Source organism: Elaeis guineensis, chromosome 3, assembly GCF_000442705.2.
Source record: "Elaeis guineensis isolate ETL-2024a chromosome 3, EG11, whole genome shotgun sequence".
In the NCBI taxonomy this organism is placed as follows: domain Eukaryota; kingdom Viridiplantae; phylum Streptophyta; class Magnoliopsida; order Arecales; family Arecaceae; genus Elaeis; species Elaeis guineensis.
The window spans coordinates 115,909,978-115,931,440 of NC_025995.2; the positions used below are offsets into that span (position 1 = coordinate 115,909,978).

The 21,463-nt window shown below is 33.2% G+C and overlaps 1 protein-coding gene and 1 pseudogene across 1 annotated transcript; both read right to left on the bottom strand.

Annotated features, from left to right (window-relative positions):
* Positions 1-7,221: 7,221 nt before the first annotated feature.
* Positions 7,222-14,135, bottom strand: LOC140856332 (uncharacterized; annotated as a pseudogene).
* Positions 14,136-18,562: 4,427 nt separating this feature from the next.
* On the bottom strand, positions 18,563-21,160 carry LOC105040683 (NAC domain-containing protein 76). The gene is made up of 4 exons (XM_010917331.4): positions 21,022-21,160; positions 20,571-20,757; positions 19,977-20,248; positions 18,563-19,201 (listed from the first exon to the last, which is right to left on the bottom strand). The coding sequence occupies exons 2-4, from the start codon at positions 20,737-20,739 to the stop codon at positions 18,704-18,706; spliced, it is 939 nt and encodes a 312-aa protein (XP_010915633.1). The 5' UTR covers positions 20,740-20,757; positions 21,022-21,160; the 3' UTR covers positions 18,563-18,703.
* Positions 21,161-21,463: the final 303 nt, after the last annotated feature.

The window sequence follows — 21,463 nt, forward strand, 5'->3', positions numbered from 1 at the left end:
TCTCTCTAGGATCTTTTCTTCCTCTCTGATTGCATCATGAACCCTAGGATAAACTTTAGATGAAAATAAGATGATATGAGATTGCTCCGAAATTCGTGCGATAGATCTGATCCCAGTCCGATCCTATTCGAAATTTATAATATTTGATTCATATTGAGTCATCCTGATAGGATCTCTGATGATCTCGACCATGATTGCCTCATCTGAAGGATACGAAGATTTCTCTCTCCACTTTCTCTCTCTACTTTCTCTCTCTAGAATTTTCTCTTTCTTCATGAATTTTCTCTCTCTAGAAGTCTATGGATCAGTGGAGAATCCATATACTTAGATAAATCTTAATTTTGATTAATCCTAAGAGAGGTCCTCGATTTGTATTATTAAGATCGATTATCGGTAAATTCTCTATATGTGATTTTTATATTGATCAGGGTCATGAAGAGATGATTGTCTGCATATGATATCAAGTGAAATATTTTGTTAAAGAAATTTATAAATCAAAGAAGAACATTGATTTTTGATGCTTGGATCAGTTACTGGTAAAGGTAAGAATCTCTGTATATGATCACGATTGTATATATGCTATTTTACTGTTGGTCTTGCATTATTGATTTTGTATCGTCGGATTTGAGATCGATGAATTTATTATACCTGAGATACTGTTATTTGATTTTGAGCATGAGTATGTTATGTCAATATATATATGTATCAGAGATTGATTGCATGATTATATGGATATGACATATCTGAATTGATCATAATGCAAGTCGGAATTGATTTGATGAAATCAATACATAATGATTAAATGAAAAGAAAGAGATATATGGTATGGACTAGTCTTGTCATGTGGAACAGTCCGCCAGGAGTTTATGCCTGGGACAGCCCCCACTGGCTTATAGGTGGATCAGCCGGCCAGGAGCTCATGCCTGGGACAGTCCCACAGGAGCTTATGCCTGGGACAGCCTCTCACGGGCTTTCGTACGTGGGACAGCCGGTCAGGAGCTCATCCTGGGACAGTCTTGAAAGGCTTTTAAGTGGATTCGATCCGGATGATGACTGAGGTATAGACTTGGATAGTCCAGAACAAGAAAGAAAATGTTAAAAATCATATGATTATGAAAAGAGAAATGAAAGATAAGACATGAAATAATTGTTGAATAAAAGTGTTTCACCTGTTAACATATGATGATGCATCTATTTTAACAAGATAGAAAATTTATGGTTATTTGCATTATTCTGGACATTGAACATCAGATTTTATATTTTATTGTTTATCTTTATTTTTAGATTATATTATTATATCAGTGTGATATGAGAATTGTTACTGGGCTGTAAAGCTCACACCCCTTCATCTTTCTTTTCTTCTCAAAGATACAGGACGTTCATGATTGGCTATGGCTTAGATTTATGGGTGAGCAAATGGATAGATAGAGTGTCATAGTACCTGATCAGAGGATTGAAGAAATTTAATTTGTAATTATGCATGATTTTAAAAATTATTATTGAAATTAATTGTTATGGATATTAAGATTGTAATGATTTATCTTGGCCTTGCTTATTCTTTAGCGCTTGCTCTAAGGAGTGTGCGGCCATCACGTATCCGACCCGGGTGTTGGGTTCGGGGCGTGACAGAATGGTATCAGAGCCAGGTTATGATCATTGGAGATTACGATATAAATGATTAGGATGAGATAGAATAATATCAGAGCTTAGGTTTAAGATCACTAGAGATTATAAAGAGATATTAAAACTTTATGTAAGATCAGTAGGATGTGATAGAGTGGCATCTGAGCTTAGAGGTTAGGTTACGTTTATTTGGAGACAATGATACAAGTGATTAGGATATGACAGAACAGTACTAGAACCCAAGTTTAAGGTCACTAGGGATTGTCATATAAGTGATATCAAAAATTTGAGATTATAATCGATAGAGTATGATAGATAATATCAGAGTTTAAGGTTATAATCATTAAGGATGTAATAGAATGATATTATAGTTCAGGTTATGATCATTAAAAAATATAATTTAAGTGATATTTAAGCTTAAGATTATAATTATTTGAAATTATGACTTTAGTGATATTTAAACCTAGGTTATGATCATAAGGAACATGATTGACATAAAAGAAAGGAATCAATATTTGGATTTTGAATCAATAAATACTATGATGAAACTTTATGTATAAGTGGTCTATGATGTCTATAATAAAATTGACGAGTTATATCTTAGATTTTAATTAGTAAGGCTGACCTAAATATGAAAGAGTTGATCTTGGAATGAAGTGGGAGGTATTGATAAGTTATGTTGAGTATACTAGATGATTTTGGAATATAAAACTTATATAATTGAAGATCATGATTTTTTTTAATTCCAATGATAATTGTCTGAACATTATGAATTTTGGACTTATCAAAGAAAGTTAATTAGGATATGGTCCAAGAAGAAATTATATCATATGAGACAGAAATATTTTTGAACACTGAACCTATAAGAAGTCATATATGAAACTCAATCTTAGATGAAAAATATACTTAAATTTTATTATGAGAATATGAGATACACATTTTGGTGAAATCTTTGGTTACTCAAAATATCATATTCTGAATAAGATTTCTTGATCCTTCAAGTTACATTGAATTTCAAGTCAAAAGCTTACTTTTTTAAGTGGATTAAAAGTATTTTGATATTATTAAATTAAAAAATAAAATTTATTTTGTCAGAGTATGATATACAGGTTATGATGAAATCTTTAATAATTCATATTATTATCTTTGGATTAGATTTTTTTTAATTTTTTTTGTGATTGTTGAAGATGGTGAAATGTATTAATTATTCAAGTCAAAGTTTGGATTATTTTTTTAAATTGAACTAAGACATCTTGTTAGTGTTAAATTTTGAATGACTTATACAAGGGACAAGATTTTGTATGGATTTATCGATTACTATTAAGGGTTGTGATGAAGAGAGCTCTATAAGAAATAATCAAGTTGATTCTACTTAAGGATGTTAGCTTGAGTTCTTCTAGTTTGTCAAGTTAAAATTAATTCTTAAAAAAAAAAAAGAAAGATTAATTTAGAAATTATCTAAATGATTGTAAGGTAAATCTAAGGTTAACTCCAATCGATTCTAGACATGTTGGATTCTTGAAGAGTGATGAAACTTATGCAATGATTTCAAACATAGGAAGTGGATCAAGATTTAATTTTTATATGCTATACCCAAAGGTAGTAAAGATTAAGAAACTTAAAATTTTGTCCTAAGTCTTATATAAAATTTGAAGGTTGGATCTATCCTAGACTGATCTAACATATAAGGATATTTTTTTTTATCTTTGATAGACTTATATAATTTGATAAATTAAGATCAGAATGCACAGCAAAAATATGATGTATTAAATTAATTAGAAATATTAATCTTTTAAATCAAAAGATATTATGATGAAATACATTAGTTGTAAACAAGAAAGGATTTTATTGATAATGAAAGGGTGCTATAAATTTTGATCTAATCTGATCATAGCCGGATAATTTTTGTTAGTAGGTTGCTTCATTGTAGATAATACCAAGAAATTCTAGATATCTCAAGTTTATTAACAGCTTGATAGTTCTGATATTAGTTCAAACTTAGAAAGTCCTAACATAGATCTCATATTTTTAATATTGTTACTCGAATTGATATAGAAGATTGAGATTTTTTTTAAGATGAGAGTCTACATATAAAATTTGTTGGAAGGTCAAGAGAAGAAAGAAATCGATGATTGTGAAGAGTGTTCGATGTTTGACCTTTATTTATTTTTCTATCAAGGATAGTCTGAGATAATAATGAATTTCGAGTGAAATGTATTAGACAAATAATGGTAGTATATTAATACAAGTCTAAAATGTTACAGTTCTTCAAAAAGTTGAGAAATCAATAAGAAGGGATGAGTTTGAGATTTCAAATAATTTTTGTTATAACAAGATCATGAGAAATAAATAATATATATGACATTATCGTAAGCTTGAGAATAACATGAAGAATGTATACTTTGAAATAGGTATCTTGAACGACATAACTTAATTTCGAAGACGAAATTATTTTAAGGAGGGGAGAATGTAATAACCCAAATTAAAAAAAAAAAACAATAAGAAAGAAGAGAACGGAAGAGGACTCCTAATAGAGTCCGTCTTCCCTCTTTGAATCAGAATGGGATTGGGACTCTAGGAGCCCTAGATCCCATCTATAAATTTCTTCTTCTTTATCTTAAGCAAGCCATGAAAACATCAGGCTTCCTCTCTCTTCTATCTCCCTCTTTTCTTTCGATGGAGTCGTTGATTGCCTTCATCGTGCCCACCGAAAATCAAGATCGGAGATGCCACCGGAACCAAGGTAAGGTCCCAATCCTTCCTTTTCCCTCTCTTGCTCATCTTCTCACAACCCCAGACCTCACTGCCGGCCATCGATTTTGTTGAAAATAAATTTCAAAGAAGATCCCCTATTTTTTTCGAAAAAAAAAAAAAAATCCGCCGGCCAAATCCCATCGCCGACCGGCTTCACAAGGTCGGCCGTCGTTGCCGGATCTCCGGCCAAGCCGTCGAAGCCCGAGCCACCGAGGGGGGGACCTCACGGTCTTCCCTTGTTTCAGCCAAGGGAGGCCGCGGGAAGAAAAGAAAAGAAGAAGGAAGAAGAAGAAGAAAAGAAAAAGAAAAGAAAAAGGAAAAAGAAAAAGAAAAGAAAAAGAAAAAAGAAAAAGAAAAGAAAAAAAAAAGAAAAAGAGAAAGAGAAAGAGAAAAATAAAAATAAAAATAAAATAAAATAAGAAGAAGAAGAAGAGAGAAAAATTTTCTCTCTCTCCTCTCTTTACCTTCTCTCTACATTTTCTCTCTCTAGATTCTCTCTCTAGACTTTTCTCTCTCTTTACGGATTTTGTCTCTCTAGGATCTTTTCTTCCTCTCTGATTGCATCATGAATCCTAGGATAAACTTGAGATGAAGATAAGATGATATGAGATTGCTCCGAAATTCGTGCGATAGATCTGATCCCAGTCCGATCCTATTCAAAATTTATAACATTTGATTCATATTAAGTCACCCTGATAGGACCTCTGATGATCTCGACCATGATTGCCTCATCTGAAGGATACAAAAATTTCTCTCTCCACTTTCTCTCTCTACTTTCTCTCTCTAAAATTTTTTCTCTCTTCATGGATTTTCTCTCTCTAAAAGTCTTATGGATTAGTGGAGGATCCAGATACTTAGATAAATCTTAATTTTGATTAATCCTAAGAGAGGTCCTCGATTTGTATTATTAAGATCGATTATCGGTAAATTCTCTATATGTGATTTTTATATGGATCAGGGTCATGAAGAGATGATTGTCTGCATATGATATCAAGTGAAATATTTTGTTAAAGAAATTCATAAATCAAAGAAGAACATTGATTTTTGATGCTTGGATCAGTTACCGGTAAAGGTAAGAATCTCCGTATATGATCACGATTGTATATATGCTATTTTACTGTTGGTCTTGCATTATTGATTTTGCATCGTCGGATTTGAGATCGATGAATTTATTATACCTGAGATACTATTATTTGATTTTGAGCATGAGTATGTTATGTCAATATATATATGTATCAGAGATTGATGGCATGATTATATGGATATGACATATCTGAATTGATCATAATGCAAGTCGGAATTGATTTGATGAAATCAATACATAATGATTAAATGAAAAGAAAGAGATATATAGTATGGACTAGCCTTGTCATGTGGAACAGCCCGTCAGGAGCTTATGCTTGGGACAGCCCCCACTGGCTTATAGGTGGATCAGCCGGTCAGGAGCTCATGCCTGGGACAGCTCGCCAGGAGCTTATGCCTGGGACAGCCTCTCACGGGCTTTCGTACGTGGGACAGCCGGTCAGGAGCTCATCCTGGGACAATCTTGAAAGGCTTTTAAGTGGATTCGATCCAGATGATGACTGAGGTATAGACTTGGATAGTCCAGAACCAGAAAGAAAAGGTTAAAAATCATGTGATTATGAAAAGAGAAATGAAAGATAAGACATGAAATAATTGTTGAATAAAAGTGTTTCACCTGTTAACATATGATGATGCATCTATTTTAACAAGACAGAAAATTTATGGTTATTTGCATTATTCTGGACATTGAACATCAGATTTTATATTTTATTGTTTATCTTTATTTTTAGATTATATTATTATATCAGTGTGATATGAGAATTCTTACTGGGCTGTAAAGCTCACACCCCTTTATCTTTTTTTTCTTCTCAGAGATACAGGATGTTCATGATTGGCTATGGCTTAGATTTATGGGTAAGCAGATGGATAGATAGAGTGTCATAGTATCTGATCAGAGGATTGAAGAAATTTAATTTGTAATTATGCATGATTTTATGAATTATTATTGAAATTAGTTGTTATGGATGTTAAGATTGTAATGATTTATCTTGGCCTTGCATATTCTTTAGGGCTTACTCTAAGGAGTGTGCGGTCATCACGTATCCGACCCGGGTGTTGGGTTCGGGGAGTGACAGAGAGATTTTCAAGAAAAATTTATTCCTTAGAATATATGTATTGGTGAAAGTCTCCCTCAGAAATCTCTTGGTAATTATCAAGGGATCAAAAAATTTCAGTGAGAAAATTTTTTTTGATAAAACTAAAGGCCATTTGCAAAAAGTCAACCATTTTCCAAAGGATTTACTAACCAAAATACACTCGAAAATCCCTCAGTAATTACTAAGGGATTCTTTGAGAGAATATCCCTCGCTAAAAATTGAGCAGTTAGATGATTTGTGAGAAAATTATCCCTTGTAGATCTCTTAATAATAACTCTCAACAGTCCCTTAGTGATGGTTTGAGATTCGTCAAAAAGTCTTTTGGTAATCCCTTAGTAAAGTTTTCATTTAACATTCTATTTTCCTTACAAATCCCTTAGTAAAACTTACACTTGGAAGACTATTTTATAAATACATTAGCATGCCTGTACATATCCTAATTCTCAACATATCAACCACAATCCAATATTTTATGACACAAAATAACACATCAACACATTTGAGCAAACACATTTTCATAAAACTTTCACTACATAAATTTAGTATCCATCAAGATTTTAATATATAAATAAACACAACATATCAAAACATTAAACACAATTCAACTTCAATTAATATCTAGCATTAAACATAAGACTACATCTAATAAGTTCATAACCAAGCATCAATCACATAGAGGATCAGTTGGAGGGATATCTGACTGAGTTCCTTCTTGTGGAGAAGATGACAACTGCTCAGATGATGTAAAATCAAGACTAGAAATAGGAGATCGCAGCATCTTTCTATGTTGAGGATTCATCGAAGCCCCTACAATATGCTCCTGTGTCATCTCCATAGCTCTTGGAGTAGCAGAGTAGACAGTAGATGCACTCTCTGAAGGACCATCTGCTTGAGAAGTAGAGCATGATATAGGAGTTCTTGCGAGTATGCTGGATAAATATGCATTCGGTCCAAATTCATACACTTTATTCTTAGAAATACTTTTCATGACTTCCACCCACATATTAGCATCAAATGAAGGCTGCAAATCAGTCTCTGAGCCATACTTTTCTGTAAGAGTGTCTTATATGCCTCCTGCAACCATACATTAAAAAAATTCAGACCTTTAAAAAAATGAATAAGCAAATATCTCTATTTTATGAATGATATGCATAAAAATAAGACAAACATAATAACAGTAATTTATCTGTTAATGTAACATCCTAACTCTATAAATCTAAATATCTAAAATCTATTAGATATTTTTTAAAAAATTCGACAGAGTTTATCTTAAAATTATGACTTTCTAAAATAGCAAATATATAACATATTAATAATACGAACTAACTATTCAATTTAATGCTCAATCATTCAATACTTATTGATATACTTATGGTATATACATATGTCAATATATATTAATATATAAATATATTTAGATAAAAAATTGAGAACCTACGCTAATTTTTTTAGATTTTGCATCCATGAACTCCCCTATCCCTTTCTTTTTATGGGTGCAATCAAAAAGTATGACAATAGTTGGTTCTGCACCATTCTCTTACGTCTGCAACAAGTTATTATATATCATAAATATATAATTGAATACAAACATCAGAAATAAAAGAAAAATAGTTAATAAATTACCATCCTTCGCTTGTGCATCACAAAAGGAATAAAACTCCCTGAATGCTTAGTAATCGATCCTTTTTTTTGCTTTATTCGATTTTTTCTACCAGCTTTAGACTTCTGCTGCCACTTATCCTTAAGCCAATGCCTCTGACATAACTCATCCTATATCTCTTGCTTTATCCAACTTGGATGAACTTTGCCAATCATGTCTGCAAGTATGGCTTGCAGATTTGCCTCTTTTAACTCATCAATATATTTTTTTTATACCTCACTCATCATACCAGTAAGTAAACATCTATTGGTACTCACTCAGTATTTTCTAACATTATAATCTTTTACTGGAGATCATCTGTATCTTACATGCAATACACATCGAAGACTTATGCAGTGTTATCATAATAATTTACTTACGTTATAAGCTAAGTAAAAATCTAATACAACATCTCAAATCTGTGCAATAACTCATCTTTGGTTGTTTGCTCCAATATTTCCCATAAAGGCCAAGCTTCTTTAAAGCACTACTTCAGTCAAATACTCACCTGATGTGATACCTCGGGCTCGATGAATCTTTTTATAAGCCATCAACCAAATTAATCATACAAAATAACAATAAAAATAAATATTAAATAAAAATAGATAATTATAAAACTTATTTATTTCTATTGTGATGAAAACTTTATCTACTTCAATGGTTGGCTCAGGGACTAGCTGGTTCGAACATCTTATACGCATAGAATCAATCGAACCTATACTGTCAGGCATATGAGATGAAGGATTGATAGAAGACTCCTCCATGGGCAAGGAGGCATGCCCCTCAGCAGGCGAAGGTATGTCAAATAGCCTATGAGAAGATCGTTGTGGGTGTCTCCCACTATCCCCATCATGTTTATCTTGAAGCTGTTGTCGGGATGCGTCTCTTCCTCTACCACCTCTTCGACCAAGTCTAGATGCACCACTACGTGTCATTATCCTGTTTATATACAAAGATTAGATGCATATATTATATATCATGAATCTAACTTAAGATTACATATATTATTTATAATAATATAAAATAAACCCACAACATAGGCACAGATAAAATAGTCAAAATAAATATTTGATTAATTATAATCAAAATTATCTATAATATATATAATTGCAGACAGTCCAATATGATAACAGATTCATAGCAACTAAATTTAAATGTGAAAAGCAACATTGTATAAATCAATCATTATCGCTATCAAGCAATTCAAACTCATTTTCCTCCTCATCAGAGTCATCATCGTCTTCAAATTCTTCTTCTTCCTTATCCTCTGCATCTTCTTCATCTTCTTCCTCTTCTACCATTGCTTCTTCTAGTCTTTGTCGCAACTTATATATCTTATTATCATCAAGCATTTCATACTGAGAGAAATCAACTAGCAAATTGGGTGTATCAAGTTCTTCATTAGCTTGAACTACAGATGAATTTGTGATATCATCTTCTTGATATACATCAATATCCGAAGATACATTGCCATCATCTGTATATGCTAAAGGGATATTAAAAGAATTTCTAACTTTAGTTTTACATACAGCCCACCAATCATGTATTTTCCTACTATTGCATGGATAAGTGGTGTAATATACTTGTTGTACGAATACAAAAGGCTCATTGGTATTCAATCGTGATCTATGATGCACATCCACGAGATCATGATCACGATGCACTCTTATGCCTCTCTCAGTATCGTACCAATCGTATCTAAACAACACAACTTTATTTCTAGCACCGTAATAAGTTAACTCCAAGATCTCAGTTAACATGATATGCCATAATAATCACGTTTAAAGTTATTGTAACAGCTTGCTTTTACACACACACCACTGTTCATTTTTTTTTATTGATGCCATATTCAAATGTGTGAAATTTAAAACCATTGACAAAATATCCTTTGAAAGTTGTAACTCCTGGATTTAGGCATTGTGCTATATTCATAATACGCTGATCAATTCTATGCCTCTCACTCTTTACTTATTTTCAAGAAATAATTATTAGGTTCATATAACTTAATGATCAATAATAAAAAAATATATTACATAGAGTACATTGTCGATTAATCAAATTTTTCAACCATCTTGCAAACTCATGCTCATGTAGTCTCTCAACTTCTGCATCAGTAATATAAGGTAAACCTGTCCTGACATGCAACTCATATCGACTGTACTCATGTTAGTCATATATAATTAATCCAAATAATTTAATATTTGATATACATTATAAATAAAAAAAATAGAATACTTACTTTATAAATGATCCAAGTTCTTCACAGTTAAACAACACATAAATATGTGCAGCATCATATTCCTTATCAATCATTAACCTATAAGATGAAAGATGTCCTGAAAGCCCCACATCTCCCCCATCATCATTTTATGGGACTTGAGTCAATCTTGTTTGTACCTCAGGCTCAAAATAATATAAGCAAAAAGAGCTAATTTTCTCAATAACATAAGCCTCACATATTGAACCCTCGATAGAAGACCTATTTCGCATCATATTTTTTAAATACAACATGTACCTGAAGAACAAAAATTTCCGTTATATAAAATACGAATTTAACAAACTATATATTGAGAATAAAGAATGGTACCTCTCAAATAAATACATCCATCTAAATTGATTTGGTCCTCCAACTTTTGCTTCATAAGCCAAGTGAACAGATAAGTATTCCATAGAATCAAAGAAAGCAGGAGGAAAGATTTTTTTCAACTTACACAAGGTTTCAACAATATTTTTCTTTAAGATCTCCATATGCTTAACCTGAATGACAGTGGAGCATATATCCCAAAAAAAATGACATAGCTCAGTTATCGTATCCCACACTGGAGGTGGCACCATACCTTGAAAAGTAATAGGGAGCAATCTCTCCATAAGTATGTGGCAATCATGACTTTTTAAGCCATAGAACTTACAATCATCAACATTCACACATCGAGATATGTTTGAGGCATAGCCATCGGGAAGCTTCAATTTCTTCAACTAGTTATAAATATCCCTTTTCTATATAATGGTTAATGCATAAGAGGCTTTTGATTTGCAAAGTCTGTCATTATGTGACTTCAAGTATAAATGAGGCCTGTTGCAATATCTTTCCAAATCTTTCCTCGCCTTTGCGTTATCTTTGATTTTGTCCTTAATGTCCATTATCGTGTTAAAGACTTTCTCAAACATATTTTTTTCTATGTGCATGACATCAAGATTATGTCTGATTAGATTTGTGTCCTAATTAGGCAACTTCCAAAATATACTTCTTTTTATCCAATTATGTTCAACACCAAATCCAGGTAGCTTTTCTTTGACATGTTGTATGCCAAATGTGATATCTGGAAGCATACATACTCTGTTCAATATTTTTTCACCAGATAATCGAGGACGGAGCACATATCTCTCAACTCAATCATGAGAAAAAGTATCCCATTGTCTCCTGTATTGATGATCAAGGGGTAAAAACTGATGGTGGCAGTTAAAATATGATGCCTTACCACCATTTCTCAGGGTGAATGTCTTAGTATGCTCCATACAATAAGGACATGATAATCTCCTATGTGTGCTCTATTCGGACAATATACCATATACAGGAAAGTCACTAATTATCCATAAAAGTGCTGCTTTCATTCTGCCTTCTACTCACATCGTAAGTATTCACTCTCACTCTTTATAACTGCTTCAACTCCTCAATTAGAGGTCTTAGAAATACATCAATATTTCTACCTTAACTCTTCGGGCCTGGTATCACCATATTTAAAAAAATGTACTGCTGCTTAAGGCACATCTAAGGAGGTAAATTGTATACCGTAATCAGAATAGGCTAACATGAATAAAGTATTGATGAATGTCAAAAAAAATTGAACCCATCAGTACACAATCTCAAATGTACATTCCTTGGATCAGATGCAAAGTCAGGATGGATTCTATCAAAATACTTCCATACCTCACTATCACGTGGGTGTGCTATAAAACCATCTGCACATCTATTTGAAGCATGTCAAGTTATATGTTGTACTATTTTTTATGACAAAAATAATCTTTGAAGCCTATCGGTTAGTGGAAGATATCGTAATACTTTAAAAGAAATATTCTTTGCCCTTTTACCACAATCATTTCTCTTAGATTTCCACAGAGCATGACCACAAACACTGCATTCTGTCTTTGCCTCCTCTTCCAAATAATACAACATACACATATTGGGACACACATCAATCTTTTGATAGCCAAGACCAAGCTTCCCCATCATTTTCTTTATTTCATAAAAATTGTTTACTAGCTTCTCATCTTCTAGTAACATACCCTTGACAATCGATAAGAGATGATTATAACAATTTTCACTCATATTAAATTTAGACTTACACTTTAAGAGTTGTAACACTGTGATAGTTTGGTGTACTTTTGATAACCCTCCCAAATGGCTCATCCGCTACTTTCAATAAAGAATAAAATTTCTTAGCATGTGGATTTGGGGATTCATGCACATCATAACTCTCCTTATTGATGATCTCCATATTTGGTTGCATTTCTTGAAATTCTGGACTAAACTCTTCTACTACCAATCTTTTGTATGGATTAATATCACATTCTGAAGATTCTCCGAACTCACTATAAGTCTCACCATGTGAAGTCCACACAGTGTAGTGCTCATTAAAACCTTTATAATAAAGATACAAAACCACTTCATCTTTAGTATAAAACTTCAGATTACGATACTTTGAATATGAACATCTAATTTTATTTTCATCCACATTATTAGGTTGTGAAAATGTAAATTGAACGAATCTTTCAATCCCTTCCTTAAATTCGTCAGTGACATATCCATTATTCAAGCGATTATACATCTAACTGTGATCTCCTGATATATTTACCTTTGTTACCTATATAAAATTAATGCATAGTCAGCACTTTTATAAAAAATTATAAAATTTATCAAATAAATGTTAAGTATAGCTATTTTAAAATAATGATGTAAATGATAATTATGAGTGGCAATCATGTCAGATCGGATCATAAATAATAAAAATATCGCTTAAACATAATTTTGGAGCAAAAAAAAATTAAGCTTAATATGATAGATAAGATTTTAATAGTAAATAACATAAGTATTGCTCAACGAATACGATGAATCTTCTCTTTCTGCTTTAGTCCCAATAACTTATACTTTAATAATTTTCTCTAAATCTGCAACCAACAAATTAGAAAAAATGGTTGACTGGACTAAAATCTCTAAATGCAATACACATTTATAGAATTTCAAAAACTATTAATGATTAGAATATGCTTCTATTAGAAATATTAAATAATTAAAGAATCATTGATCTATCCATATCAATGAGTATAAGAATAAATTAATTAGTAAAATAAATTATGATATAGAAAGAGAATTCATTCCAAACTTGTTATGCCCAATCCATATCCAAATCCATTTAAAATCTAACTATCCGAACCCATCCCAAACTCAATTATAAAATTAACCAAAAATTTTGAACGCATCCTATTTAAAATTGATGTATCCACTGGATACTTAAACTAATTTTTTTATTTCTTTTTTATATTATTATTATTATTTTTGGAGTTTCAATTAACTATTTTTTCTTGGAGTCTCAAACGGGTGGGATGCTTGGAGCTTTCACCGTAATAAATTTCTTTAAAATCCCAATTCAGAAAAAAAACTTAACTAAACCTTCAATGGGATTCTTGGTCTGTGGGTGGAGGTTCAGAGGGGGAGGGCGACTTCCCTTGTTGGGGTTTCTAGCAAACAAAGGAACAAAAGAGCCACTACTGCTAATAGCATCAAGAGCAAAGGAATTATTCCTTAGAGTAATTTTTAGTTCCAACCAAATCTCCACAGATTTTAGGCATCCAAAAATCAACCATTTATGGAATGGAATCAGTACAAGGGCAAAGCCACGATCCCCGGGAACAGATTGGTAGTATAGAGATGTTTCATACATCAAGTGGCCTTTATATAAGAGGCTGATATGGGCAATGGAATCCAAGGGGATGAAGCCAGAAAATATTGCTGGATCTCTCATGCATTATGCAAAGAGGTACCTGCCAGGATTGAGTAGGCACTCAAGTTTTCATGATAACATCAATCATAAGGAAATAAAAATTTGATATATAAAAATACAAGGGTCATAAAAATTTGATATGCAAAAATATAGAAGTCATAAAAAATTGATATACAAAAATATAAGAGTCAACAAATCCTCCTTTCCCCACATAAATAAATTGAAAGATTTAGATTAAAATAAAAATAAAACCAAAAACAAGAAAAGAATGTTGAGCAATAAGAAAACAGAGATAAGTAACAGAGAAATGAAACCGCTAGTAACTTCTTAGTTGACCTCTTCATTCTCATTTCTCTTATATCTCTGGCTTAGGTACAATTCCAACACTTTATTCGTGCACTCAAAAGTCTATAAAGAAGTAGCTGCAAGCCCTGTTACTGTGTAAGGTGTCATTCACAGTAGATGAAACATACAAGGGTTTAAGTGCCAAAAAAAAAAGACATAAGGGTTAAATGCAAAAAGAGAAAACTCCAAAATCTATATAACAATAGCACGTGGATGTTATTATAATCTTGCACTTCAACAAGCCAGCAGAAGATAGAATAGATAGGCCATTCTGTATTTCAAAGTTTGCATCATGATATTGCAATCCAGAATTCAAACTGCTGCTTCTGTTACTTAAACTACAAGCAAAGACTTAAAAGTTTGATCCAAGTTCTATAAATATCAGGTCTTTCATGAGCAATACATTTGGGAACCTCCTCATGGCTCAAAACATATCATATATCTTCAACCAAATGAATCGTGGTTTCACACAGATTTGCCCATTTATTTCTTTACCAAAAAAAAAAGAACAAAAAAAGCCCAGGAGCCCCTCCCATAAGAAAGAGCAATCAAAGTTCAATAAGAAGCCCCTCCCATTTCTCTTGGGTGCTCTACTTTCCCATAGATCTCCAAAGATAAAGAGGAATGAAATTTAAAAAAAATAGAAAAAGAAACAAGATCAATCCATATGGAAAAATTAGGTATTACTCAATGTCTCAATCACATGGGAGACTTAGAGCTTAATCAAAACTTTCCTAAATCCCACAAATATCATGCTTCTACCAAGATTAAGCTCTCAAAACCTAAAGAGACCAACCCACACCGCCACAACTCCCACAAAAATCCGTATGCTAGAAGAAAAAAATTTAAACGGGAACCTAAGAAAACCCTCCCATCTCCCTTGGTGCTCTCCTTTACCAGGGATTTCCAAAGAAAGAGAAAAAAAATTAAAAAAATGATTAATACACATGAGAAAAGTTCTTACCTTTCAATTTTCTGTTTGTTTTCCATTTTTCAGCCAATTTCTGCCTGTCTTCCCTCCATTTTCTGCTAGTTTTTCCTATGTTTTCTCCATCTAAGAGTCTCGATCCGGTGGAAAGCTTACAACGGCTGAATAGGAAAGCATGGATGCTAGGATTTCTACGAGGAATGTGAAAGAGTTTCGTCGGGTGGAGGCTTAAGCAGCTGAAGAAAATAATCTGAAAAAATTATGGTGAAATTGGATGCACCAGGTCTAAGTGAAACGGGGCAAATCTTGGAGCACATGCACATCAAATAGTGTGCAATCAAGAATCGATAAAATATAATAGTTAACATGGCTTGTTATCCACCCTGGGATTTGACACGGTCCAATTACAGCTGGGGCATACAATATGTAGACCATTTTTTTTTGAAGGGATGGAAAGTAGCATGATTTTTTTTTTCAAAAATAAGTGGTGGATGCGAGAATAAGTATTAATTAGATGGATCAAAAAAAATATAATCAATTTTCATATGAGAAATGGGCTCAAACTCAAATTAAATCACTTCAAATATTGTATTCAGTCTGATTCAAATCTCCTGTAGATAATACATAGAGATATTACTAAAATTGGATAGTGTTAACTCTACCCAACAAGATAGAAATGTCTCAATTAACTCTATGGGCTAGTGCTAATATAAATGCAAGACACCTCTATATGAGCCATATTGAAATTGTGAAGATGAATCTGGTCAAGCTTAAGTAAGGATATATCTTATCCTTATGAATATAACTATGTAACTTAATTGTAAATGAACCATAAAATTAAAGAGGATATAAAAATTTTATTTCTGCCAATTCTTGTATCTTTTTCTTTTTTCCTAATTGGATCATAGAATTCCTTTAGTAAAGGGTTAAACGCCTCATTTGCTCTATATCTTATATAAATCTATGTTATGATTGTGGATTAAATGCCATAATTTTTTTTATAGAGATAAAATATAATTTTTCATATAATGGATTAAAAATTATACTATAGATGCAGAATATAATTTTTTTTATTTTTTTTGAATATAGTATAATTTTAAAATTTAAAGTCTATCTTCACCGTTCATTATCTAAATAATTATCGTTAGAATATTGTCACAAAAGATCATCTCGATCCAACAGCCCTAGCTATGTCGATTATTAAAATTTGATTTTGATGGTCACGAACGGCCGTATGATGATCTGATAGATAGAGATCATCGATGGATCTAAAAATTTACAACGATAATCTCAATGATATTTGTATTATACTATCAAAATTTTACTTCAATCAACCATCATTATCATGATCAATTTATCATGGGATGATTTGAGCCATTAAATAAAAAATGAGTGATCAAAAGATCAAACGGTATCTGATTATGAGATGATTTTTTAGATAAATAATCTTTATTATTATTTTGATCATTTGTATGATGGTAATCGTAAAATTTAAACTGCGTATATGTGAATGATCCAAAACTATATCTCTTGATTCTCATTCTTAAAGTCTTTAAGTAATTATACTTATACTTTTATAAGATCTGCTTAACATGGATGGTTCATATATATATGGTTCATATACAAATGATCAAAGTAGTAGCAAAAATTATTTATCTCAAAAATTATCTTAATCGAACGTCGCTTAATCTTTTGATTACTCATTTTTTATTTAACGACTAAAATTATCCCATGCTAAATTGATCATGATAATGATGTCCGATTGAAGTAAAAATTTTATAATATACTACAAATATTACTAAGATCATCGTTGTAAGTTTTCAGATCTATCAGTCGTTTCTATCTTTTAGATCATCACGTAGTCGTTCGTGACCATCGAAATCAAATTTTTAGATCGACATAGCTAGAGCTATCAGATCAAGGAGATCTTTTGTTACAATATTCTAATAATAATTATTTAGATAATGAACGGAGAAGATGTGCTTTAAATTTTAAATTATACTATAAAGGTAGAATATAATTTTTTTTCTATTTTTCTTTGAATGTGGTATAATTTTAAAATTTAAAGTCCATCTTCATCATTCATTATTTAAATAATCATCATTAGAGTATCATCACAAAAAACCGTCTCAATCCGGCAATCCTAGATATATTGATCATTAAAATTTGATTTTGACGGTCATGAATGGCCGCATGATATTTTTCATTTGCTTTGTGTCTTATATAAATGCATGTTATGATAGCGGATTGAATACCTCAATTTTTCATATCATCACTATTATGTTATCACTAATACTCTCAATTCTTATAGTGCCTGCAAGTCATATTTGCTCGATACTAAATTTCAATATGACTAAGAGATTTCTAAGGAAAAATCCCTCTCTAATGTAATTTTTTTTAATTTTAAAAAAATCTTAACATCCCTAAGGGATTCATCTCTTGGTAAATCTCTAAGAGACACAACTTCTCTTGCAAATCCCTCGGTGAAAATTATTGAAGTAATCACTTACTAATCCCTTGCAGATTACTGAGGGATTTCCAAGGGATTTACCAAGGGCAATAAATTCCTTTCAAATTACTTAAAGATTCATCAATGAAACTAGATTTTGAAAGCAACTTAACATCCTTTGAAATTTTTTTTCTAATCTCTTAGTGATTTTCTGAGGAACAGATCCCTTGGTGATATCCCTTGCTGAAAGGCTGAATTTCTGATAGTGATCATCTATGACCTAGCTTGTGGTGAGATCTGCTTGATGTATTTCTGATAGATCATAGATGATACCTAGTGCACCTAGGGGATCATCGTTTATGCCCTTCTTACAAGATCCAAGATCTTTTGCGTATGTTCCCAGTATTACTAATGAATGAAATGGACTAAAGAAGAACTTTATCGGCATTTGGGCAGCTAGGCTACAAAATTATTTATGTCACCAAAGGAAATAGCTAATTTCTTTTAGCATCTTAAACAAGTAAGACACAATAGCTTCTTAGAGAAAGGCAAGGATTATCTCAGAAAAGGGAGAAAAAAAAAAAAAGAAGCCAAAAAGATTAATTCTATTTGAAAAGCCCTAGTAGTATCTCGTACCATTAATCAGACCAAACGCAGATACAAAGTCCTTGTTGAAACCACTGAAAGAAGATCATGGTCCAAACAAATGCATGTATATACATTTAAACCCTGAAACCACTAGACATAGTTTAAAACCTAGTCAAACAAAAGAACCCCGTAGCGTTCTTACTTTGAAAATTTCAGGAGATCAGCCTCACAGCCAAGATACTGCAACGGGAACCTGTGGACTGATGAACCCATGTCCATGAGCTGAGACAGTGGGTTGCATTTGCTCTGGATGAGCTGGTCTAGGTTCTGGTGGGACGCAAGGAGCTTGTCCAAGATCGACCAATTTCCAGTGAACCTCTCGTGTGGGAGAGGCCCTCCACCATTCCCTGATGTCAGCTTCATGAGATTCTGGGAGCACTCGAGGTCGAGAGCGTTCATGGAGACCGGAGGCATGAGAGGAGGGATGGTGGATTCAGAGCTCAGCAGCTGTGGAAGATGCATGTTGCTGTCAAAAGAGAAGTTGCATGGCAGCTGGAAGTTCTGCTTCTGCTCCATGGAAGCATACCCGTTTGCCCTCAGGGGATCAAGTTGGTCATCTTCTAGTATGGCTTCGGGAGGGATGCCGCGCTGATGGTTCTTCTTCTTGAATACCCTACAAACGACCCATCCATCTTCCTGCAGTGAAAATATTTCATGAAGCTTTAGCAAAGGGTTAGAATGGGGAAAAAATGGAGATATCATTTATTTTTTAGTGAATACAGATTATTATAAAGGATTCAAATAATAAAGTTGAAGGGAAACTTGCATAGAACCTTTAGCTTCACCCAAAGAGACTGCCGTTTAAGAGCCGAGAACTTTAGGAAGATGGATGCAGTGAGAAGATACAGCTTATGAAACAAAAGGATAAAGATAGAAACTCCAAGAAAACAATAAAGATAAGCGTAACGAAGAGCACCGACACAAGATTAAAGACCACAGACTACAAATAACCACGGTACCAAAAAAATTCAGCTGGGTTACTCATGTTTCAGTTACAACAGTACTCAACTTTTTCAATACACAACATTTGAATAAATAGGGTACTTTTTATCTTCAATTCTCACTATGTGTTCTCTGATATCATTAGGACTAATCTGATCAAAAAAGGAGGGAGGAAAAGAAAAGATAATGGTAACTAGAGAGTAACATCATGACCGCACAAATATGTTATGTAAATCTAAGGAATATTATATATTGATGATCTAGGGTTTCTTATGCTAACTGTAGTGATATATCATGAATTTTAGTTTATGACCATCATCATATCTCAAGAAAGTAGTGCACCAGCAAGAGAGTCATACCCCTAGGTTTAAGTCCTTAGGTTGCAACAAGAAATGAAAAAAACTTATCCTGCAGCCATCAGAAGGAATAGATTGTCTTTGCCAGGCTTGGAAAAACCGGTTTATGATACCTGGACATCTGTACTTTCATCATCAAGTCGGTACTCATGCATGATCCAGTCAGTCTTCTGGCCATGAGGTGCTCTCCCGGTGTAGAAGACTAGGGTTTTCCTCATGCCAATCCTCTTTGAGTTGCTGAGGTGGATAGCTTTATCCCTCCCTGTGGCTTTCCAGAAACCAGCAGTTGTCGCCCTGTTGGTGCGTGTTCCGGTTGGGTATTTCTTGTCCTTGTGACTGAAGAAGTACCACTCGTTTTGAGGCCCGGATCCAATTCTACACTTGTCTGCATGATATCAGGAACCATTAAGCTTCAGTCATGATCATCGGAGTGAACTATAATAGCTTCATGGGTTCATATTGTAAGGTTTTTCTTCTAAGGTGTTATGGAGGTAACAAATCAAGAATCAATAGAAGATCACCCTCCCTTGTACAGCTAAAATAGGATGAAACGCTGACAAGTTTTGGCATCTTCCATTAATCTTTGCACAAATTATCCTTAACCCCAACCAACCCCATACACACACACACAAACAAAAAAGCTAAGTATCTTTATATAGATCATATTGCACAAGGTGAAAATAACGAGGAAGGGCAAAATATCTAACCTTTAAGATCCCATGGTTCGAGTTTATTAAGATCCACATCTCTTATAACATCGAGGTCTATAGCTTCATAGGCCACTTTCTTTCGCAAGTAATAGTAGAGGAGTTCCTCATCTGTTGGGTGGAATCGGAAGCCTGGAGGCACCGCAAGCTGCCCGTTTCCTGGATGCATAATTGCCTACTCTATGATCTAAAGTATAAGCAATGGAAACCATAGAAAGTGGAGAGAAGAGTTAGAGTATGTTATTCAAAAATTAGTTACATAATTTTTTGAAGTGTGTTACGATGGAAGGTAGAGATGACTATTCTCTACCACATCGCATACTGCTTAGATCTTAGTCATGGAGCATAACCTAACTTTCATGTTCTCTCCGCATAGAACTCGGGGAACAAAAAAAAAAAAAAAAAAGCAAATTAAGGAACTCAGAATTACTCAGAGAGAAGGGAAACAAACCTTGAACTTAGAAGAGAAGGGCTTCTTCTCTCTTCTCAGCAGCAGCAGCAACAAAGGACGAACACAAAAGCCAAGAGGCAAAGGAAGCTCTTGGCTTGATGTACAAGAAGATGGGTTTTAAGGGAAAGGAATTAGGGTTAAGATAATCTTACAACCCGGCTAGAAAAACAAATAAAATATAACTAAAACAGAAGAAGGTGGGGAGCTAGCTGTAATTATAGTAGTTAAGATATAACTATAGGGCTACAGTCAGAAGCATGGGCTTTGGATTTTTCTGAGGAGTCTAATGAGAAGAAGGGGAGTTGTCTGTTGAATAGGGGACCTGCCCCAAAATCGCCTCATAAGGAGTAAGGAGATGTCCAGAGCTGACAAGGGAAAAGAGGATCCAGATCAATAATTCATGTGACAGAGAGGGAATGAGGGAATTACAACTCTCATTCCA

What these genes read in the sequence shown, in the direction of transcription:
- LOC105040683 (XM_010917331.4), bottom strand. Translation starts at nt 20,739, where the DNA reads ATGCATCCAGGAAACGGGCAGCTTGCGGTGCCTCCAGGCTTCCGATTC. An exon ending in CGAACCATGGGATCTTAAAG is followed by an intron (nt 20,249 to 20,570) that starts GTTAGATATTTT and finishes GATATCATGCAG; the next exon opens with ACAAGTGTAGAATTGGATCC. An exon ending in ATGAAAGTACAGATGTCCAG is followed by an intron (nt 19,202 to 19,976) that starts GTATCATAAACC and finishes TTTTCACTGCAG; the next exon opens with GAAGATGGATGGGTCGTTTG.